Genomic DNA, 24,065 nt, shown 5'->3' on the forward strand with positions numbered 1-24,065 from the left:
ATTTGTGGGGGAATAATCTGTATTCTTTCTGTTCCTTTGGTTGACATTGATGCCATTAGGTACTGGAGAAAAAAATCTGTGGGCATGTGATGGTTAATTTTATATGTTAACCCTAGGCTGTGGTGCCCAGTTGTTTGGTTAAGCACCAGTGTAGATGTAACTATGAGGTAATTTTTAGATATGATTAGCATTTAAATCAGTAGGGATTGAGTAAAGTGGATTATCCTCCATAGTGTAGATGGGCTTCATCCAATCACTTGAAGGCCCTGTAAGAGTAAAGACTGAGGTCTTCTGGACAGAAGGAATTCTGCCTCAAAATGCCTCTGGAGTCAAGACAGCAGCATCATCTCTCCCCTGGGTCTCCACCTTGCCGGTCTGCCCCACAGATTGTGAACTGGCCAACTCCTACGATTGCATAAACCAATTCCTTAAAATATCTGTCTCTCCGTCCATCCACCCATCATCCATCCATCCATTTGCATCCTGTTGGTTCCCTTTCTCTAGAGAACCCTAACACAGGACATGTGTGCCATGGACCGCCATGTCAAAAAGTAATAAGCTGATGATTCTCTTAGAAGAGACGGATTAAGACAAGTGTTCTAGTAGCTGGTAACTGTGGGGATTCGGAGGAGAAAAGTGGTAAAGCAGGTCTTGGAAGACCAGAGCTTTGCACAGTTTTCCAATAAAACACTCCAACATAAAAAGAGAATTAACTTCCAACCACTCCATGTGCCATTTATTTTGGGGAAAAGATGGGTATTTCACCTTAAAAAAATCATAGACATTTAAAATTTTACTCCATTATCAACCTGCCCCAACTCCTCTGCCCTCACTAACCTCCTAGTAAATCTGAGTCAACGTGACTCTTCAGAAAGATGCCCCTTTATCCCGATGGATCTTCTCTCTGCTGGCCTTGCCAGGGGTCTTTGTACGTCAGGTAGCAGAGGAGGGATTCAAGGGACTGGATTCTGGAAGGACATTATGTGCATCTTGAATGTGGGTGGGTTGGGGTTTGCAGTGATGAATGCACTGAGTGAGCAGCAGAGAGGGGTATTAGGTATGGGGATTAAAGGCAGGGAGACCTAAGTTGAAGGATAGAAATAGAAGGAGTGGGATATAGAGAGTACTTCAGGGACTTTGGAGGAAGAAGAGGGGAAGAAGGAAAAGACCGAAAGAAAGAAATTTCATAAAGAAAGAAAGAAAGAAAGTTCGTGAAGTCCCAAAGAAATACCAAGGAAGAGTATTTTCAGATACATTGCCTCAATCCTCAGCACAAACCCTCAAGGCAAATTTCCCATTTTGCAGATGGAGAAAGCGATATACAGGGATGTTAGATGACCGGCTCAAGGTCACAAGGACATTAGATGGCAGCTGAAGGCTAGATCTGACTGAACCCAAAGTCTGTGTTACATTGACAAATCAATGCTACTACCTTCTCGGAGGAATCGTAAGTGTGGAAGGAAGGTTTTGACCCTAAATAGTGTGTCAAATTTGAACTATCACTGGTTAGTCCCATGGAGGGATCCAGAAGGGGGTTACAAAGAGGGATGTGTGCTGAAGACCGAGATTCAGGTAGTGGGGAGTGTGGAAGGAAGTGAGTTTATTAAAGAGAAAAGTTCTCTGTATGGAGAATTTGGTAGAAGGCTATGGGCAGGACCTACAGCTGGGGTCAGAGGCATACCTGCAGAGTACATGGAATCCAAGGCAAGGAACCGTGGTTTGGTGGGGGACGGATACTGATGGGAGGCCACGACCACTTGAACTTGTAAGTGAGAGCTCTTTTAGTTACCAGTGGTTTTCCAGGTGGGAAGCTGGCCAGACAGAATGAGGATTTCTTCCAGAAGATGAAACTTTTTCTTACCACCTAGGAGGACCAAAATTTCATTCAAAACTATTTCAAAAATGATTTTTCTTTGTGTGTTGTTGTTGTTGCTGGCCTTTTTTTTTTTTTTTTTTTTTTGTCTTTCAGACTATGTAAGTGATATTTCTTGGCTACTTATCCTGGCTCTGTCTGAGATCCCCCACACCAAAAAATGTGGCCATGCTTGCAGACTCGTTTTTGTTTATTGCCTCTTGGCCAGTCATTGTATTGTCTTGTGGAGGGTGGAGATCAGCAGGTTGCAAAAATGAGTCCCTCCTTCCTGTATCATTTTCTTTTTCTACACATGGCATCGTTTTATTAAGCACCAGTGAAGGGATATTGACCAACATCTTGATTATAGGAAACACCATGTAATGGCCCCCAGTGAGAGCTAGTCCTGTCAGCCCATAACTTCAGAGCAGCCTCAAATTCTCACCTGAAGTTCTTCCTGAAGATTCTGGGAGATTTTGACATTGCTGTGATGTTGCTTCACAAGGCTAAGATGTCGGGAAAATTTGAACTGTATAGATGGGGAAACTGAGGAATTTGTCAAATAGGCTTACAAAACTAACATTAGCCACAGATTTGGGGATAGTTTTTGTTGTTGTTTATTTTTTTTAAACTTTTAAAAGATTCTTTATTTATTTATTTACCATAAAGATGTTTTTTCTGCTGCTGGAGAGTTCTCTTGCAACTTGCATACCCCACCTGTCCACCATGCCCCCAGGGGAAACAGTAAGCCTGGACCAAGGTGGAACAAGACCCATAGAAGGAAGAGGGGGAAGGAATAGGTCCTCCAAGTGGTTTTGTTCAAGCCGGGGTCATGTGGCCGGGGCAGGAGGCATTCCTGTGAGCTTTCCACACACCGTCTTTTCTCAGCTTCCGGATCAACTTTCTCTGTGCAACGGCAGCCATCTTCAATGTCACATGGATGCGCGAGATGCTTTCCTTAGGGTGGGAGAAGGAAACTTCAGAATTTATATTTCTGTCTATTGCGTGCATTTAAATTTTTGCCTATTCCTGTTTGATTCACATAAGTGATGCACATTATTAACATACACAGAAAGGTAAAATGTGCATCATTCATTTGAACAATAGCACATGTATGTAAGTGACACGTTAGTTAAATGAGCGATGATACACACTCATCCTGTTTTAGATGGGCGTGCTCAGAACGATCTTACTGAGTGAGGATGCCCATAAAACCATTCGCACACTAGTGCCTCGGACAGGAGTGTACTCATTAGTTCTAAGAAGGCAGGCTGGTGTCTGTTTTGCTCGCTTTGTGTGTGGTCTCATAGATATTACTTGGCAATGAATGTCAAGCTTTTTCAGCTAGTGGCTGTCATACAAGAAACAGATTTGCTTTGCGATTTTATGTATTGGTTTTTCTGCATGGGGACTTTGATGTATCGCTGTTTCAGAGACGTTCCCATGGTTTCCCAGGAACCGTCTTTATGTGAAAGAGGCTGATTATCCTCTTTGGACTACAGGGAGTAGTCATAAAAAAGTCATTTGATTTTTTTTTTTTTTTCCCTTCTACTTTTAAAAATCAAGTCTGCAGCCACTTCATGTGCTTTTTATTTCCCTCCCAATTTTTAATTCAGTTAGGATAAATGTTGGTCGTTCTTCAGCCAAAAAGATCTCACACCAGCGTTTGAAGTAAGGATTGGTCTGTTCCATCTTGCATTTCAGAGGCCAAACTCCCTGGCACTTCTTGCCTTAATTGAATCATGAATTTACTGGAAAGAGACTCTCACGATGGTTCCAATTATGATATAGGTTTTAACTTAATTAAGCAGGTTAAAGAAACATGGACTTCTTTCAAGGGTAAGGAGCACAGAAACTTCTAGACCATCCACTCCATTTAAAGAGATGGATGGTCAGGAAGGTTGGCTTGAGTTGAGTTGCTTGTGGCCCTAAAGTGAGTCCATGTCTTTCCTGCCATGGCTCTGGACCCGCTGTCACTCGCCGTACCCCCAGGGTTCTCTGGCGTAACCAGATGGTGGCCTGAAGCCTGCCGTCAGCTTCCGGTTTCACTCACACGTGGAAGGGATGGCAATTGTCCCCAGATGCTACATTTGCAGAAGGGTCTGGTGCGCTGCTGTGTGCGGCCCACATGCATTTCACTGTGATGTGTACAGCTTTGGAGCTTCAGCCGTGTAGTCGGCGATCTTAGTTAAGTGATAAACCCAATCTCAGGGCGAGTCAGGAGCATGGTGGGTGTCCTGAGGACCTAGAGAGTTCTGGGGGCTGAACTCCAATCTGATTTACATTTTAACTTCATGGCACTGAGCCTGAGGCCACATTTTATTTTTGTGTTAAATTATTGATGCTATTTCTTCCATTTATTATTATAGCCATTGGCTGAGTCAATAGAAGGCGTGGTTGAGATAATGGTTTAAACTTCTGGCCTCTCATGGGTCATCAGAGGTTGTGTGTGTGTGTGTGTGTGTGTTTAAAGTTCTTGATTATACGATGGAATTGGCCAATATTTGTGTCTCCATAAATCCTTCCTGATCCAGGCTTTTTGGCAGGGTTTCTTTTCTTCCTCCCTCCCTCCCTCCCACCTACCTACTTCCTTCTTTCCTCCCTCCCTTCCTTCCTTCCTTCCTTCCTTCCTTCCTTCCTTCCTTCTTCCCTCCCTTCCACCTACCTACTTCCTTCCTTCTTCCTTTCCTCCCTTCTTCCTTCCTTCCTTCCTCCTTCCCTTCCCTTCCCTTCCCTTCCACCTACTTCCTTCCTTCCTTCCTCCCTCCCTCCCTTCCTTCCTTCCTCCCTCCCTCCCTTCCACCTACCTACTTCCTTCCTTCTTCCTTTCCTCCCTTCTTCCTTCCTTCCTTCCTCCTTCCCTTCCCTTCCCTCCCTCCCTCCCTCCCTCCCACCTACCTACTTCCTTCCTTCCTTTCTCCCTCCCTCCCTTCCTCCCTCCCTCCCTCCCTTCCACCTACCTACTTCCTCCTTCCCTTCCACCTACTTCCTTCCTTCCTTCCTCCTTCCCTTCCCTTCCCTTCCACCTACTTCCTTCCTTCCTTCCAGTGCCCTGCTAATGTGTTCCAACCCTGGTTACTCTGTGCTTACGTGGAAGGGACACTGCATTTCTAGTAGGATCACAATGAATTCCCACCTCTCAAGTATAAAACTTTGGAATCGAGTGCTCCATTTTTGACCTCATGGTGGAAGGTGTTACTGTCACCTTTTTTGTCAGTTATCAAACTAGAAACTTCAGAAGCATCTCTCCCTTCTTCTTCTCCTTCCCTCCTCATTTCTGACAGTAAACATGTGGCCCCTGAGTCCTGGGGATTCTGCCTGTCGTCCTTCTTACTTCAAGGCTCCCACTGCCCCAGTTGAGGCCACCTTATCTCCAGCCCATCACTGCCTGATTGGTTCCTTGCAACTGGCCTCCACCTTCTCTTCCCTGCTAGCCAGAGTGGGCTGGGGAGAAGTGCTGGATTGCACACCTCCGGTAATAGCATCCCATCACACACTCCATTACACGTAATGTCTGCTTCCTTTGTGTAGCATCCATAGCCCCAACCCATCTTTTTTTTTTTTTTAAAGATTTTATTTATTTATTTGAGAGAGAGAGAGAGTGAGACAGAGAGAGAGCACAAGAGGGGGGAGCGGGAGAGGGAGAAGCAGACCCCCGCCGAGCAGGGAGCCCGATGCGGGACTCGATCCCGGGACTCCAGGATCATGACCTGAGCCGAAGGCAGTCGCTTAACCAACTGAGCCACCCAGGCGCCCCCAACCCATCTTTTTAGCTTTACCATCTCCAGCTCCTTTCCGTGCATCTACCTCTCTACAGCACTGGACTGATGCTTTCAGCTCTCAGAGCCTTTGCTCTTTTCCTGGAAAATTCTGCCCCCCCCCCTTTTTTTTGCATACTCCCTCCTGTCCCTGTTTATTTCCTCCCATCCTCACAAGCTAAGCCAAATCCTATTAGCCCATCAGGACCAGGTTCAAATGACAGCTTCTTCTGGGAGAATTAGCCTATTTCTTCTTATCATTCACTATTAATAATGCCAGATGAGCCCTGACAGCCCTGTCTCTGAGTGGATAGGTGACCATCGTTTACTCAGATTTGGGGCATCATAAGGCAAATGGTCTCTTTCCTCATCCTGGACATACAGTAGGTGCTCAATAAATGTTGGTTGGGTTAACTGTTGGTAGCAGTCAGCAAAATTATGTAGACTCTTGCCAAACAGTTCACAAGCAGTTTTTAGGTAGCCGTAAGCGTAACTATTTAAGATCTACTTTTATACGCTCTATTTCATAAGATATGCTACCAATCGTAAGGCCCACCACTATTTTATGTACCACTCAGAAGGAAAATGGCACCAGTGAAACCGAACTGCACCATCGTGACTGTAAGGCACATTTAATTTCAGAGATGTTCAAAGTGAAAAATGTGTTTCTTAGAATCAGTGAAATAAGGAACTGTGTTTTTTACCTGCTGGAGCTCGTGTAGTCTTAATTCTATAACTACAAAAGAGAGTTGGAGGTGATTTGCAAATAAAAAATTGAGGTCATCTTAAATGGGTTTTTTTTACTTTAAAATGAGAGAGTAAAAGAGCATTTTGGGCTGAGTAGCCTGGGACTGCCTTGGGATGCTAGGCCTATGGAACCTTAACCTCTCACTCTTGTCTCATGAGTGAGCCCTAGTTTCTTCCTTTTTATTTTTATTTATTTGTTTTTTAAAAAAGATTTTATTTATTTGTTTATTTGATTGCAAGAGAAAGAGATCAAATAGGGAAGGGTGGAGGGAGAGGGAAAGAGAGGGAGAGAAGCAGACTCCCCGCTGAATGTGGAGCCCTTCGCAGGGCTCGATCCCAGGACCCTGAGATCATGACCTGAGCTGAAACCAAGAGTTGGACACTCAACCAACTGAGCCACCCAGGCGCCCCTAGTTTCTTCCTTTTTAGAAGATGGGGACTTACAGGAATCAACCCCCCTTTGAAAATCCTTGGGAGGAATGCCTTTAAAAATTTGTCACCAATCATCTTATTTGACATTGAAGTAGAAGATTCTTTGCTGCACTGAAATGTTTTCCTTAGTCTTTGATCAATATTCTCTGTTACCCCCTAAACACGTATCAGGATTGATGTTCCTAATATCCTCTTACCAGTGGCATTGCCCAGGACCCGTTGCAGTGTCCCTTTTTCTGTGGGGCAGCTGTGTTTCCAGCTATCATACTTGCTCATTGAGTTTTGGTTACTAAATTATCTTGGTAATCTAATATATACACACATACATAATATTTTTAGTTTCCCTTCCTTCCTCTCCAACCTTAGTATCTGGTTTACTGAATCATGCATGCCTTCTGCCAACACAAATACCCCCAGTAGCAGGAAGAGAACCAAGGAGCAACTACCAGCTGGAGGGCGTGATTCTTTCTGATGGGCCCTTTAGGCCCAAGCATGAGGGACCAACAGTGTGAAATTGGGGCTCCCCAGCCTGGTAACCTCTCCAGAGGGGCCTTTGTGGTATTTTCTCTCTCCTCTCTGTCAAAGGCAATCCCAGCCCATTGCTGGCAGGTGTAGTTGCCACACGGGCTGCTGGGGGGCATGGCCTCACCCCAGGGAGCTCTTCCTTGGCTCACAGAGTGGCCCTCCCATTGCTGCGTGGGAGAGGCGGCTCCAGGTCAGGGAACTGTTGGACCTGGACGGCGACAAATGGAACCAAATCGCTGGGGCGACCACATCCTGCTCTGCTTCCTGATGAAGAAGAGGGACCCCTTGACAGCTCGATTACATTTTGGGAAGAAAGACTTTCCTCCTGGCTGCTCAGCGAGAGAACAGGTGAAGGGAGAGTCCGGGTTGTAGGGGTTGGAGACCAGCATGGAAATGGCAGGTTGCCCTTTCACACCGCTGGGTCACCGGGGAGGGCCCAGAGAAGGTCTTGGAAGCAGACAGCAGCTGCTGAGTCTGAGAGTCTCTGCTCTTAGTGTTCCCTTCCTCTCAACTGCTCACCCAAGGCTGTGTCCTTCAGGATGGAGACACGCCTAGTCTCCAGGCTATATACCGCAGGCATGGAAAGCCAGAAAGATCTAGAACCAAACTCCCCCTCTGGAGCTGTAGTCTTTCACTGTGAAAGAAGAGCTGCTCTAACCCACACCCATTGGCCTCAGTGGTTTGGGATCCGAGGCTTCTTCCTGTGCCTGGGGAGGCTTCTGTACAGCTGGTGTGGGAATAGGAGGCAGGTCTGCCCAAGAAGAGGGACCTGGGTGACATGATTCCGGAAAAGATGTTTGAAATCTCTTCTAACTAAGGCACTGATGTGCATTGGAGGAGGTAATTCTGGTGTGCAGTTTAAGGCTCGTGCACTCTGCTGTCTCACGGGAGGTGTGGAATCACTTTGAACGCAGTACTGTCCTCTCCCACTGTCCCCTCCCTGGGAACACCCAGTTAAGTTTAGCCACAGCATGGTGGAATGCTCGAGGACAGATTTCAGCATTAGCAGTTAACCATGGTCAGCCCCACTTCCGTTTTCTTTGGGGATCAAATGTTCTATTCTCTCTCGCAGCGACATGGGCATGCTTTTCTGACATGACTCAAACTTGAAACAGAATTTAGGAGCAAGGAGCCCATGGTCACTCCTCTTGGAATGTTGGGTGGAATTCTCAAGTGTTTGGTAGCTTCACGGCTTCTGAATGGGAATGATGGTACTTAGATTTTTGAGAAATTACATGGTTCTCATGGTCTGTTCTGAGAAAGCTATTAAGTCCATTTCGGTAAGCCGGGCCTCATCTGAGCCCTTGTTGGGCCAGGCTGTGGGGGTGTTTGGGAGATTTGATGGCCAGCTGTGTAACAGCCCTCTGGGACTGGCAATTTCCAAACTCTCTCGGACGAAGCTGGGAGGGAGCTCCGTAGCGAGTGATGCAATGTTGGAGTTATATGCATTGGCAGTTGCCAGTGTCCAACAATAAACACCAAGAACCGAGGGAAACTTAGAAGAGTATTTTGGCCTAAAGCCACTGACACCCTGCCAGACAGATAGTAAGCATTCCATAAATGGTAGATTGCACTCAGTCGGGGTAGAACATGTTACTTCGCTTTGAAACACTGACTTTACTCCTGTGAGATATGGTAATGTCTGTCCCCGCCGAACCTGTTGGTGAAGTATTTTCAAAGATTCACTGTTCTAAAATTAAAAGTTATTATTTTAGTAGAGATTTCTTGACTTATAGCTGGCTTGAAAATACTCGTTCTATGAACATGTTTCCTCAGTTACCTTGGGATACTTTTGGATCTAGTGGGAAGTAGTGTTGCTCAAAACTAGTGGAGTGTTGGGATATGGGAAATTTCAGGGATTTTGTGCAGCTGATATGGGTGTCTGTTTTTACCTGTCTCAAAAACACAGTTGGGCCAAAGCCACATCATCCATACTCTAGGGAATAGGAACTTGGAATCCCCTCATAGCCTGTTCATCTGTGCTAAGAATTCTGGTCCTGCCTTGAATCATCACGTGGTTCTCCTGGGAGGGAAGGCATGGCACCTCTTTTCTGTGCTAGAGTCTCAGTTTTCACACAGAGTGGACAAGCTCACCCCTGGTGGAACCCTGTCCTCATGCCAGATGAGGGTGGTCATCCCGTAGCATGACCCAGTTATACTTGGGCATGAGCCAGAGAGCTTACCACCCCTCAGGACTCTGTGGAGAGCAAAGAGTGATTAAGGAGAATTTCCTGGAACATTATATAGCCTCTCTGCTCTTCAGCAGTATCCTACTTCTTCAGAACTTCTGTTACTGAGTTGTGATTTTCTTTTTAAATCAATTTTCAAGAAGAAACATCCATGTGAAATGTGTCACTGAGCCCATGTGGAAGGGTATGGTCCAGAACATTGCTTATCATACCACAGTGACCTCAGAGGACCACCGTGGAAATTTCTGTCTGATCTTGGTACCAAGAACATTCATCCTTCTTCTGAGCAATTGATTAGGAATTGTGAATTATACAACTGCCATGTTTTCTCAATTTGAGTTGGCTATTACAAAGCTTACTATAAATGCAACTGGATAGGGTATGCATGGTTACCCTTATTCTCTCTATCATCCTTTGGGTTTCTTTTGGGTTTTTTGAGGTTAGTAATTTCTTCTATTTTAGATTATGTATTTTTTTTTTTAAGATTTTGTTTATTTATTTTCTAGAGAAAGAGTGTGCATGCATGAGCAGGGGGAGGGGCAGAGGGGGAGGGAGAAAGAATCTCAAGCAGACTCTGTACTGAGCATGGAGCCCAATGTGGTGCTTAATCTCATGACCCTGAGATTATGACCTGAGCCGAAACCAAGAGTCAGACGCTCAACTGACTGAGCCACCCAGGGGCCCCCAGATTATACATTTTTGAAAGTCACTCACTACTGAATCCTTTGTTGAATAAAGTAATGGTTAAAAAATATGTAAAAAAGATGACCAGTGAATTTTCTTTAATTTCTGAACCATGTAAAATTTTTCAGTGCTGCAGATCCATCCATCCATCTATCCAATACTGATTTTTAGACTAAGTATGAATACTAAAAACTAATTTTTTTGGTGCTTATTACATTTAAAATTAAAATTCAGGATTCTAACTTGTTCAGGATTTTGATCTGAGACCTCTATAGCCTCCTTCCTTCTGCTCCTCATTTTTAAGGTTCAAGGTAAGGGGGACCTTCCTGATTCTCATTAATTCATTAACTATGGAACAGTTTTGGGCACTGAAGTCATGATGAACAGAGTAAAAGTTAACATCCTTATGTAGCATTTTATAGTTTTTGTGTAACGTTTCATGTTGATTCTCTGTCTTTTAACAATCTTTTTAGGTAGGTAAGTAAGGTAGATAATCTTACATCCTCATTTTTCCTGTTGAATTTCAGAATAGATCATTTACTTGCCCAAGGTCATATAAGTAAGAGAGCCTGGTGCAGGAGCTTGGGTATTTTGAGGGCAAGTACAATACCCCTTTCTCTTTTAGTTTGGTTTCTGGAACTTTCGAGGACTTAAAAATGACAGGACGCTCCTTGGGAGTGTTTTTTGAAGGTGAAATAGAAAGTTCTGTCTGGCAGACTTTTTAGGAGAAGCTATGGATCAACTGTCATGGACACAGTATTTCTGACATCCGCTCACCTCAGACTGGAAGGTTGGGGCCATGGGACCCCTCAGCCTTGTCAATTTTTGCAGGTATATGAAGCCGGGGATTAGTTTTGGTAATTCCTTCCCCCCGCCCCCAGCATGCACACTTCCCTGTGAAAACTGCTTGACACCTGACACAGCAATGGACTCCAGGAGTTGACGATGAATCAGAGTGAGATTAAAAAACGTGGTACATCAGTGTAATGTAAGCAGGCCCCTGGTATTGCCGGATTGCGTCAGAGTGGTGTGTGTGTTGTGACAAATCGGGTGGATCACATCTTCCAGCTGCATCAGTCAATTCCCTGGTTGCCCCGCAACAAATTTAAGGTGATTGGTGTCATCCCATTTATAACACGAACCCAGTTTCAATGAGTTAGGCATCCTGTTTTCAGGAAGCCCCAGTGACAGTGGCCTTCTATAGCGGACTCCTTTTAGTTTACAAATGCTAAGTAAGGTGAAATCATAGCTAACGTTCATTACAAACTGACCACAGGGTAGGCGCGAAGCTAGTCATGTAACATACATGATCTTCCTTTTTTTTTTTTTTTTTAAAGATTTTATTTATTTATTTGAGAGAGAGAATGAGACAGAGAGAGAGAGAGCATGAGATGGGGGAGGATCAGAGGGAGAAGCAGACTCCCTGCCGAGCAGGGAGCCCGATGCGGGACTCGATCCCGGGACTCCAGGATCATGACCTGAGCCGAAGGCAGTGGCTTAACCAACTGAGCCACTCAGGCGCCCCATACATGATCTTCTTTAGTGCTCGTAATAACCTAGTGGTTTAGGAACTATTCTCTTTGGAGAGGGGTGATATGTAGAGTTTGCCCCCAAATCACCCTGCAGGTGACTGGTGAGGTCAAGATTTGACCTGATGCATGCAGTAGGACTGAGGTTCAAACCCCCAGCACTGAGCTTGATGCCTGGTTGCCTTCCGTTGAACCTGAATTCTTTGCAGTTCTCGAAGAAAACTCGGAGTACTGTAATCATTCTCGGGTGCCATGGTGGAGCTAACCACTCCAGGCAAAATGAGTGCTTCTTGGCATGTTGCAACCACAGTGTATCTGCTGCTTGCAGAAGAACACACAGGAGGCTCTTCATTCATCCATGTCGCGGGTCAATTCCGCAGCTGGGGTCACGGGGAGAAATTGTCCCCCACGTCCAGATCAGACAAAAATTCTACCAGATACAGCTCAATTTTGTTTTCCTGCAATGTTTTATAAATAATGCCCCATAACTCTCGTCTTCTTCCCCACATTGTTCTTCTACTCAGGAATTAGAAGGCTATAGATGGAGAAAACTTGTAGTTCTGGTAGCTAGAATACGTACTTCTTTTAAAGTCTAAGAAAACGTGTTACCAGCTTCTGTGGTGCAGGTGGAAGGGCAGCCGTCTGCAGGCCCCCATTTGCCAGCAAGAATCCAGCCTTGCAAATTATTGGCAGAGGGCACCGTAATGAGTCCATTTCAATATAAATGGGCTCTTGCTTATTAATTTCTGCCAGTTCCTAGGCAATTCAGGAACTGCTTTGAAAATCTGAAAATTCGCAGAGAACAGCTTCAGAAGGATGCCTAGGAAAAGAGAGAGAACAAGCTAGCAATGGGGGAATTATGGAAAGGGCACGCATTGTAGGGTAATAATGGGGTATTGCTGAGGATGCGTGCTTCCTTCCTTGAAAAGCATGAGTCACCCACTTCAGGTTAAACAGCACGTTTTCCGAGATAAGGAAGAATTGCAACTTCACTGATTGTTCCGTGCTCTGCGGATGTGTGCATTTATTTATTTACTGCCTCTGTGGGCTGCCTTCCACAAAGTAGGCAGTTTTCTCCATGTTCCTGTTCAAAGCGTTGGGCGCCCTGGGTCCTCACCTTGCTGGAACCCCCCAGCAATGGGTCGTGGCAGTGGGTAGCCCCACAGAAGACGAGTGTGGGGAGGAGGGTGATAAGGTGCAGCCCCCCTGCAAGGAACCCCCAGACTCTCTTCCTTTCTTCCTTAGTATTTGCAGTTTCATCTCAGAAGGCAAGCTTTTTATTTTTTTCCCCTTAAAAAAAAAATCATTCATACTTCTTGTTCCTGGAGCCGTCCTTGTCTGTTTATCCTCTGTGTTAAGTAACAGTTTAGATATTTCACTGAATTCTTTTCTGTACGTATTCTTCACAAGTTGCCTCCTCTGAATCTGATGTTTGGCCAGCTGAAAACTTGTATGCGATGAGTTCTGTGTATTTGGTGTTTTGTTTTACCGCCTTTTAACGTTTTCTTCAACTTCTGTCGTAAATGTAGCTCTGCTTTGGTAGTAACCGAGACTCTCTTATTTCCTTTTATTGATTATCTCTGTTCGTTGAGACCTTTTAAAGATGAAGAGGGAGCCATGGAAATCATTCCATAGTAACCGGTTTCTGTTAGCCATTGTTGTTCTCCCTAGAAATAGGGGGAAATGATAACTTAGTCTGTAGGACTGGTTCGTACTGTAAATGTAGACATGCTTGCACGTATTTATGTATCTGATTATGCCTGCGCTTTATACCTGTAGCTAAAGGTTGCACTGTTTGATTTGGGGTTTGGCGTCACACACAAAATGGATGTTGGAGAATCGAGGAGAATGGACTCCATGGAAAAGGCCCATTTTCTGTGTTCTGGCTGACCACTTCCTTTCTCTTTTCTGTCCTCTGCAGATTTTTGGCACATCCTCCGAGACTCAGATGAGACCATGATGGCCTCCCCGAGGGGCAGGTGCTGATACCTCTCCCGAGTCCCTGCCACTATTCATCCTGACGCCATTCCCAATCTCAGTATCTAAATGCCACAGTGCTCTTCGGGCAAATTGGGTTGGGAACCACTGTTGCCTTGTAAGGTAGGTTTGTATGTGTAGTTTTGAGCCCGTATACATCTGCATGAATTAATGGAAATGCTTCCAAAGTGGTGGGACAGACACATTTTAGTGTAATTGGAATTGCTGGGTTGCATGTAGCTCGTGGGAAAAAGAGTTTGGAACCATTTCTTTGGATTAGGGTTACACCCATCTAAGAATTCAAAAGCATTAGCATTAAAATTTAGAAAAGAAAAGAAAAAGCCGGTACCTATGAGATCTATTCTCCCCCTGTGAATTGCCCTCAGGGTCTTTGAAATTTATCCCTGAGCTTCACCATCTTTATATTGGATTATGTTTGAAAAAGACAAAGCTAGCTGCAAAATCTTAACTTCAAAACAATGATATATTTTGTTTCTGGTTTGGATAATCTTTAAAAAGCAAAATAAATACAGTCAAAATAATAATCTTTCTAAATCAAAGATCATCTTTTATTTGTTGCAAAACTTTCCTGTTTAGTCTCTTGTGTTAGGGGTATTTGCGTGTGACTTGGCAAAACACTTTTCATGGGTTTGTAAAGATTGAGCAAAAACTTTGAGAACTTTGTCTCAGTTTAATCTTAGCTCCCCCCCTACCCCCTACCCCACCCCTGTCTTCAAGCTCAGCCTTCAGTAGAGAAAAAACAGGCTTGAAACCAAGACCTCCCACTAGAAGCTAATTTTAAATTTGCAATCTGTTGTCTTGTGATTTTCGCTTCAAATTTAACTTTGAAATAAATACATTTCATCCTTTCTCCTGCAGATTTGGAGGTCTGTTTTCAAGTCATAGAAGGGTGATCATTATGTTTATTTTAATAGGTTTTTAAATACCTCAGGGGAGTGAAAAATTACATTATTAATAATTAAAATTTATGTGCATCATTAAATGCCTTATGCTTGGATTTCACAGTGTCCTTACCGATGACTGAGAAACCTTGCTTTGGTAGTTCACTTTTGACTTGAATGTGATATGAATTGGGTCAGCTTGGGCCCCCTAATGAGCTCTAATGTTTTATATATTTGAAGAGCCCTTGTTATAAGGGATTCTGCATGAGGAGTACTCCCATTGAGGAGAGCTGTGTGAAGACATTAGTATATTTAGGTAACCAAGACAGGGATGGGTAAGGCATGGTCCCTGCCCCTGGGCCGTTATAATAAGGCGGGAAGGGGGTCCATACAAAGCAAGACAAGTGTGTCAGTGTGCAAATAACCATGCAGCCGACGCCATGTGAAGAGGTCAAGCGAAGTGCTGTTGGAATGTAGAGCAATCATGATTAAATCCAAGCTAGATAGTATTTTCTTTACCTTAGGTAATTTTTCCCAGCCATCTGTTTTGAGTTTGGGTTTGGAGTCGTTTGTTGTAGCTGTCAGCCGAGTGCCCACATCCTCACTCTCTTCAATTATCAAAAAAACCCAGCGACTTAGAACATGTTAACATATTTTATTTATTTTTCTTTCCTTAAAATGAATTACAGGTTTAGTGCAGAAACTTTAGAAAATACCAAAAAAAGGTATAAGTTTTGAAAAATCAAAATTACCCACAATCACTCTATCCAGAATAGTTGCTTTTAAAATTATTCCACAGGTCTAGCGTGTGTGTGTGTGTGTGTGTGTGTGTGTGAGAGAGAGAGAGAGAGAGAGAGAGAGAAAGTGAACATATTATTAATATTCCTAAAGAAAATTTTAACCTGCTCAAAACTATTTTCTTGGATGTGCATCTCAAATGTTTTTACTTCCGAGAATAAGAAGAGTTTTGCTCCGGTGACGTTTGACCCTACAGTAGAATGATCTTTTTTGATTATCTACTTCTGAATATATTTGAATTATCTACTTCTATATATTTGAAGAGCCCTTGTTATAAGGGGGTCTGCATGAGGAGTACTCCCATTGAGGAGAGCTGTGTGAAGACATTAGTATATTTAGGTAACCAAGACAGGGATGGGTAAGGCGTGGTCCCTGCCCCTGGGCCGTTATAATAAGGCGGGAAGGGGGTTTTTACTTCCGAGAATAAGAAGAGTTTTGCTCCAGTGACATTTGACCCTACAGTAGAATGATTATCTACTTCTGAACAGGGCAAGCCTTGGCAGGGTGACCCACAAGGCTGGGCTTGGATCACAAAGAATGGAAAGGCTGGGGAAAGGGTGGATCTCTCTGCTGTCTGTTTGGGGGACTGCTCCAACTGCTGGTCTCATCTAGGGAATTCGACTTCCTGGACCATAAACATATAGGCTCCTTAGTTCTCAAGCATTAGCATTAAAATTTAGAAAAGAAAAGAAATGATGAGGTTATTTCCAGTTTCCTTTGTATCTTCTTTCTCTCACTCTTTTCCCTCTGAACAATCTGAAGTTATAAGAGTATTTTTCTTTGTTCCTCTCTGCCCAGAGACCTTGGACATGGGGTGGTGTTCTATTTTTTTTTTTTAATTTTATTTATTTCTTTGACAGAGACACAGAGAGAGAGGGAACACAAGCAGGGGGAGTGGGAGAGGGAGAAGCAGGCCTCCCGCAGAGTGGGGAGCCCGATGTGGGGCTCGATCCCAGGACCCTGGGATCATGACCTGAGCCGCTGAAGGCAGACGCTTAACGACTGAGCCACCCAGGTGCCCCATGGGGTGGTTTTCTATTAACTGGAATGTTTTCTCATGTAATACGAAGAAAACGTAACATCAGTGTGATTAGAAACACAGCTTGCATGATTTATCTTGGATCATACAGGTTTTGCCTTTCTTTTTTATTTGTGTTCTGTTTCTCTACTCCTGTATAATTGATGTTCATAATGATTTTGTGTGGACATTGCAAGCAGTTAAGCTTTTCATTTATTTCAAGAGTGCTTACCTTTACTCAGGGAGCATAGTTATAGTAGCTGCTTTATTTTATTTTATTTTTTGGAGAGGAGGAAGTTCCTAAAGAAAAACATTTTACTTTTTTTTTTTTTTTGAGAGAGAGAGAGCTCGCTCGCATGTGTGAGAGGCAGGGAGGGGGCAGAGGGAGAGAAGAGAAGAGAGAGAAAATCTTAAGCAGGCTCCATGCCCAGTGCGGAGCTGGACATGGGGTCTCTCTCATGACCCTGAGATCATGACCTGAGCCAAAATCAAGAGTCAGATGCTTAACCAACTGAGCCACCCAGGCACCCAAGAAAAAAATTTTAGTATTGAAGAATTTTTTTTTTCCCATTTCATTGATGAATTTGGGTGCACTTTGCATACATTTCCTAGCATGAGTCCCAGAACACATTGGCCTGCAGTTTCAACCATGTAATAGCTGCTTTAAAAGTCTTTGTGTGCTATTCCAACATCTGGGTCACTTTAGGATTGACATCTATGGATTGTCTTTTCTCTGGAGAAGTGATTAGAATTTCTGTGTTCTTTGGAATACACTGTGGACATATTAAGTATCATATTGGGAGACTCGAGGTCCTGTTAAAATCATCTGGAAAGTGATGGTTTTTCTTTTTTGCTGTTTTAGCAGGTGGTCAACCTGCTAAGTCCAGATCACAAGTTGGGTTTCCCTTTTGGTGGATTATGACTCCAATGTCAGTTCTATCTCTCAGTCTTGGCTGGGCATCTTTGGATTTGTCCCACACATGGGCCCCCTGGTTGGCAGTCTGGGAGGTGGGCTGTGGTTTTATATAATAATTCAGTTCCCAAAGCCTCTGCTGTCTTGCTTGGGGTCAGTCTGAGGCATGTGCATCTGAGGGGGGTGAGCCTGGGACTTGTGTGGATTTATACACAGCATTGGTGGATTTGCTTCTCTACCGCTCTTTGCTCTGAGATTCCCCTCACTCTTTGGGTGGCCGGGACCACTCTTCTTGGTTCTTTGGCCAGAACAACAAGGTGTGTCGTAGGAGTTTTCTCTTGCCTGTATCAGAGGTGTACTGGGAGGTCAGAGGTGTACTTTCACGGAAGACTGGGAGACAAAACCAGGAAACCCACTCTTGGATGAGTGGCTTCTTTAGGTTTTTGACTTCCCCACACAGCACGCTTGTGCTTACACTTTGGAATCTTCGGGTAGTTGCTTTTTCCTCTGGTCCCAAGTTTTTTAGTTTTTTATCAGTCAGAGGAAGGTCAGTCCTAGTGCCTAATTCCATCTTGGCTGGCACCAGATGTTGGCAATTCAGTTTTGTTTACTACTTTATTTAGACAGAAGCACCATCCCTAGTTAATCAGCTCTACCTCTCTGTTTAACCTCCCTTTGGACCATTGGTCTGTGCTTACTTTGTATTTCCTGATAAGAGATGCTAGATGATGCTCAATGCATGCTTATTTTTTTTTTAAAGATTTATTTATGTATTAGAGAGAGAGAGAATGGGGTAAAGGGCAGAGGGAGGGGGGAAGAGAGGATCTCCAACAGACTCCCCTCAGAGCAGGGAGCCTGATGTGGGGCTCAATCCCATGACCCTGAGATCATGACCTGAGCTGAAATCAAGAGTTGGATGCTCAACTGACTGAGCCACCCATGTGCCCCAATGCATGCTTATTTTTTATTGCCTTATTTGTTGAGACTATATTAGAATGTTTTAGATGGCTTTCAGCTGTAAAAACAGATTTAAAATGTTTCATTTAGAAGAACTCTCACTTTTTTTTTTTTTTGAGAGAGAAAGAGAGAACGCGCGCACGTACATGAGTAGAGGGGGGGCAGAGGGAGGGAGAGAGGGAGAGAGAATCTTAAGTAGGCTCCATGCCCAGCGAGGAGCCCAATGTGGGGCTCGGTCTCACCACTCTGAGATCATGACCTGATTCAAAATCAAGAGTTGGACACTGAACTGACTGAGCCATCCAGGCACCTCCAAAGAACTCTCACTTTTAAACAAAAATTTCATTTAACCAGAATATTTCAGTTATTTAAGGTTTTGTTTTTTAAATTTTGAAATAATTACAGATTCACAAGACATTGTATAGAGGAAGTATGTGGCCTTCACCTAGTTTCCCCTAATGGTTGCCTCTTAAATAATTATAGTAAATGATCAGAGCCAGGAATTTGACATTTTCTTTATATGTATAAAAACATTTTTTGTATATGTATAGTTCAAAGTTTTAGCAGGCTAATACATCAAAAAAAAGCTGATCATGAGAAATAACCACTTCCCTGATGAGTGTATGAACCTAATAACTCTTCTTATTGATAAAGTTCCTTAAGATACCTTTTCACTTGCTCACTATGTATTTAACTTGGTGGATTTAAAGGAATGTACTAGGATGACCTGAAAAGTTTAACTGATCACGTTAAGAGAAAGATCATGATGTTGGAAAAAGTGTCCTTGAGCTCTGGCCCTGAGAATCTCGATTTTCTGACCCGGTCCCACTGTCCGATGACCCCCTGCCCAACATGCCACCGTGTCTCCCTTGCCTCCATTTTGTCTGCGTCCTCTGAGGCTGAGCACATCTGCACTCTCCACCTAGACAATGGGGAGGGGTACCCTCTCACCTCTGAACTCTTTCCTGAACTTCCGCAGGGACAGCTCCCAAAAGAGGAGGCAGGGAAGAACTGAGGGCAAGAATTGAGTGAAATGAGGCAGGAGCAAGGCCTTCATTCTTTGGCCAGGTAATTGGGGGTGGGGAGAACAGTGGAGCAGGGTCGAATGGTCTGGGATGAGGGACCTGCACAGGTCTTCAGGTGGAAGAGAGCCAGAGTGACGGGCACGTTGAAGACTGCTGTGTCCTCGAGGCATCTGATGGAAGGGGCTAGCATAGTTAAGTCTGACATGTGTTTTCTCTAGTCCACATTGTGGTATTGTTCCCTAATTTGCATCGTGGTCCCATTCTCATCTCCATCTTATTGCGGTTGTATGAGTTTCTGCATTCTAGATTAAAGTTTATTTTGTCATTCACTCATTCGGTATTTTTCCACTGAGCACCTTTTACCTTTCAGGCAGTGTTCTAGGCACTGAGGATATAGCAGTAAACAAGACAAGCAAAACTTTCAGCCCTCCTGAAGCTTAGGTTCTGGTGGGGAAGGATAGAGAATAAAAAATTTAAGTAAGTGAAATGTATTGTCTGTTACAGTTGTGATAAAGGCTAAGGAGGAAAAGAAAAACAAGAGGGGTAAGGATTGAGCTCTGTGGGAGGGGCTGTCATTTTGGAGAGGTCAAGAAAGGTCACCCTGAGGGGCGCCTGGGTGGCTCAGTTGGTTAAGCCACTGCCTTCGGCTCAGGTCATGATCCTGGAGTCCCGGGATCGAGTCCCGCATCAGGCTCCCTGCTCGGCGGGGAGTCTGCTTCTCCCTCTGACCCTCCCCCTTCTCATGCTCTCTCTCTCTATCTCATTCTCTCTCTCAAATAAATAAATAAAATCTTAAAAAAAAAAAAAAAAGAAAGGTCACCCTGAGAAGGCAATATTTGAGTCAAAATCAGAACAAACTGGAATGTCAGCGAGGCAGTGAAGGAGGGTTGCCGGCAGAAAGAAGAGCATGGGCAAAGGCCCTGGGGCAAGCTCGGGTAGCCAGAACTTAGACCTTTGAAAAGAAAGTATGAGCAGCCAGACTTGAGGTCTAAATACTGAGGGTTGTTCTTGTGATAAAATCTTGCCCAATACTTCCTGCCTAATCCCCCTCCTGCTAAGTGCTCCCTGAAAACACAAGTTATTTGGAACCATTAACATGCTACATAAGGAAGTGAGAGTTTTAATGAGTTTAAAACTGGTGACGGTTTCCAGCTAGAGATTGAGTGCTCACTCGTATTCTGATGCTCTTCTTCTTAATTTCTGTCCTGGTTTTTGCATTTCAGTCTGACCTTAATCTCTCTTCTCTCATCTCTCGATAGTGTGATGATTGTGTTGGTGAGGTACTACTGATCACTCACCTTTTGTTTTTGTTCCTAAAATGCATGACTGTTGACTGACTCCTTGCCTGGAGTAGAACGCTTCCAGCCTCCGTAGAGGCTACCGAGGAATTGAAAGCCTCTTTCTTTCTTTTTTTTTTTAAAGATTTTATTTATTTTATTTGAGAGAGAGAGAATGAGAGACAGAGAGCACGAGAGGGAAGAGGGTCAGAGGGAGAAGCAGACCCCCTGCTGAGCAGGGAGCCCGATGTGGGACTCGATCCGGGGACTCCAGGATCATGACCTGAGCCTAAGGCAGTTGCTTAACCAACTGAGCCATCCAGGCGCCCCTGAAAGCCGCTTTCTACCCAGAAGTTGCTTCCTGACTCACAGGAACAGAGTGGGTGCAGGTGTAAATTACGAACTGGGTTTTTTTTTTTTTGTTTGCAATAAAAATCAATGATGGGGTTAAACAGAATAGGGAGGTATTCAGATGATGGAAGTAGCTGACGTTTTACCTTCATACAGGAAAAGGATTAGAACTTCCAATTCACCAACGTTCTGGGGGTTGCCTGTGGGGCAGAAGTTGCCCCGGAAAGGGGAGATGGTGTCTCTCGCATGCCTCAAGCAATTTTAATTTTTCATGTTTCTGTTATTTCTCAGTCCCCCCACCATTGCCAGATGGGCCCTTGTGATTCTCACCGACCTTTCAGGAAAAGCTTTCAAATTAAGGGGTATTTCAGCAGGTCCCTAGAAACTGATCTTTCTTAACTTGCTTCAGACTTCCTGCCGACTCTGCTTAGGTCATCCCCTGAGAATTTCTCTTGGTAGGATTTAGGAGATTTGGCACTCATCTCTAAATTCTAGTTCTGAAGATAAAAATGGCTCCTTTCCTACCTTGGCCGGCTGAAAAGAATTCTGCTACTAAAAATGCTATTAATGTAACAGGCCCATCAGAGTGATGCATTGGGTGCTGTAAGTCTTGAAGGTTGGGGCCATTTCCTTTAGGAAACCTCTCCTGAGGCTTTTAACTTAATTGCTTTTCTGTTGGCAGAAACAAGCCTCACCAAAAATGTGTTGTTGGGAATATGCCTGTCAATTTATATTTGCAAACTTTTGATACATAGGCTAAGAGGAGGGTCCTCCTCGTGGGCGTGAGGGCACAGTTTTGCTTTTACACGCGGTTTCTTCCACCATCGTTCTTTCCTTCTTTTAAACTTAAGCCTGTGTGATTCTTAATGTGGAACTATGGTTAACACTTGTTCTAAGCTTTTTATTATTTCTTGGCAAAACGTATAGATACAGAGACACATCCAGGTATCTTATGTGTACTTAAAAAGATCAAGAGCTCTAAGGAATTGGCCATGGCCTTTAGTTACTGAAATGCTTATTTATTGGGGTGACTGAGTGGCACTGTTGGTTAAGCATTGAACTCTTGGTTTTGGCTCAGGTCGTGATCCCTGGGTCATGAGATCGAGCCCCTGTTGGGCTCTCTCTCTCTCTCCCCCTCTGCCCCTCCCACTCATGTGTGTGCTCTCTTTTTCTAAAATAAATAAATACATCTTTAAAAAAATAGAAATGCTTATTTTACTTTCAAAACGTAGCACACGATATTCTTCAGAATATAGATCACATAAATGGTTGTGTATGGACAGTTGATGTTTTTCTTTTCCCTCTAGTGAGTTGAGGTTTTTTTTTTTTTTTTTTTTTCTTTGCTTCTTAAAGATGCCAGCCAGAGAGGCATGAGCTTATTAACTGCTTTGAAATATACTTGCTGCCAGGAAAAAGGAGATTCTCCTTCTTGGAAAGTTCCCTCTGAGAATCATATGATGTGTGACCCAGTACGGAATATTCCAGTATGGGAATAGCTTACCGTCTGATGCCTGTATGAGTTACCTCCAAACTCACTGGAACATGAAATGGAGGTTTTTTTTCCCTTCCTATTGCCACCGATTTTGTTTCAGCAAAGTTGTGCTCATCAGAGTTGATGGTGTGTTTTAGACTGAATAGTGAGATAATAGAATGATTCTGGATCAATGTGAAGGTGTATCAGAGTCCAGGGCATTTCAAATTCTGTCGTGGTCATAGTCAATTCATTCTGTTTCCCCCTTGGTGCCTTTCACAGTTTCATTGTCTACCTTCCCTGGCCACAATACCAGTTTCTCGAGAGTAGGGAATGTCTCTTTTGTTCACTGTTGTATCTCTGGCTTCTAGAACATGGTAGGTGCTCAGTATGGATTTTCTGAATGGATGACTATGTAGGTGGTTGGAAGCATCACCTCAGGAATGTGCCCAGCTACTATATTTTCCCTCTTTTCCTTTCTGGCCACTTTTTTTTTTTTTTTAAAGATTTTATTCATTTATTTGACAGAGAGAGAGAGAGAACAAGTAGGCAGAGAGGCAGGCAGAGGGAGAGGGAGAAGCAGGCTTCCCGCTGAGCAGGGAGCCCGATGCGGGGCTCGATCCCAGGACCCCGGGATCATGACCTGAGCTGAAGGCAGCGGCTTAACCGACTGAGCCACCCAGGTGCTCCCCTTTCTGGCCACTTTTATGCGTGTATCTTAAGTGCATACAATTGGAATGGTATAGAGAAAGAACAGAGGAAGGAGAAGAGGCTAAGAGAGTCACAGTTGCTGAGCTTTGAAAGTCTTTCTCTTCATTGTGGGTAACAGTCACCAGGTCAGGGAGAGAGACTGGAAAATGTGAAGGAAGGACTTGAATTAACCTGGGTAGCCCCAAAAGGCTGAACCACACTTAGTGGTTTCATAATGTGAATTTCTGTTTGCAGGGCACTCTGTACCAGATTAATGTTCCCAGTTTGGATTTGCTCCCAGAAATAAACCCATTAGTCTGGTGCTAAGCAGAGAGCGGGGTTTCTGTTTTGTTTTGCCCATCTCCGTCTCCCCTCCTCCCACTTCACGCCCCCTCCGAAACACCAAAAGTTAAGGTTTTCAAATGCTGTGGAATGTAACTGAATTTCAGGTAAAAGCCCGTTTTCTTTTTGACTTGGATGAACTAGGAAGAGTTGATCGGACTTAACCTCTTGAGTGCTTCCAGTTTTAATTGATTTTGAAATATGGATGGAGTCCGAATCAAACAGAAACATTGGGAGGGAGGGAAGGAGGCTATCAAATGTGCCTCTAAGTTTTGTGACGCTTTTTGAAATCCATATTATTTCCAACAGAAAGTCCGTTTGTGCTTTCAGGGTTTTCAGTGTGCGGAGAGGAACAGAGTTTTGTTAAGTATAGAGTTTAGGAAGGAACCACAAGGGTTAGCCCTATGAAAGCAGCACGGCAGTGGGCCCCATGGGCAGCTACCCTCTGGGCCGAGACAAGTTTAATTCTCTACTTACCTTGCTTGGGTTCTTATTTCACATCTCGGGAGGGCCGGTCTCAGGGGATGATGTTAGTTCTCACCTGCCAGCCTGTAAGAGCCCAAGCACCTGCCAGGTGGGCAGAGGGTGGTACCCTGACACGTGCCAAGCCCTCTGCCCACCCTGCACC

At 44.1% G+C, this 24,065-nt stretch overlaps 1 protein-coding gene across 10 annotated transcripts in view; it reads left to right on the forward strand.

Annotated features, from left to right (window-relative positions):
• Positions 1 to 24,065, forward strand: part of TIAM1 (TIAM Rac1 associated GEF 1) — a 377,611-nt gene that overhangs the window by 223,231 nt on the left and 130,315 nt on the right. For all 10 annotated transcript variants that reach the window (XR_010407780.1, XR_010407781.1, XM_045902569.3 and 7 more), the window contains one exon: positions 13,638 to 13,816. Coding sequence is in view for 1 of the 10 variants with exons in the window: in XM_045902571.3 (XP_045758527.2) it covers positions 13,763 to 13,816 (54 nt within the window). In the remaining 9 variants the exon portion in view is untranslated. The remainder of the gene's footprint in view (positions 1 to 13,637; positions 13,817 to 24,065) is intronic.

This window comes from Mirounga angustirostris, unplaced genomic scaffold (genome assembly GCF_029215605.1).
Source record: "Mirounga angustirostris isolate CCGP_5_RB_7025 unplaced genomic scaffold, mMirAng1.0.hap1 SCAF_1, whole genome shotgun sequence".
Classification (NCBI taxonomy): domain Eukaryota; kingdom Metazoa; phylum Chordata; class Mammalia; order Carnivora; family Phocidae; genus Mirounga; species Mirounga angustirostris.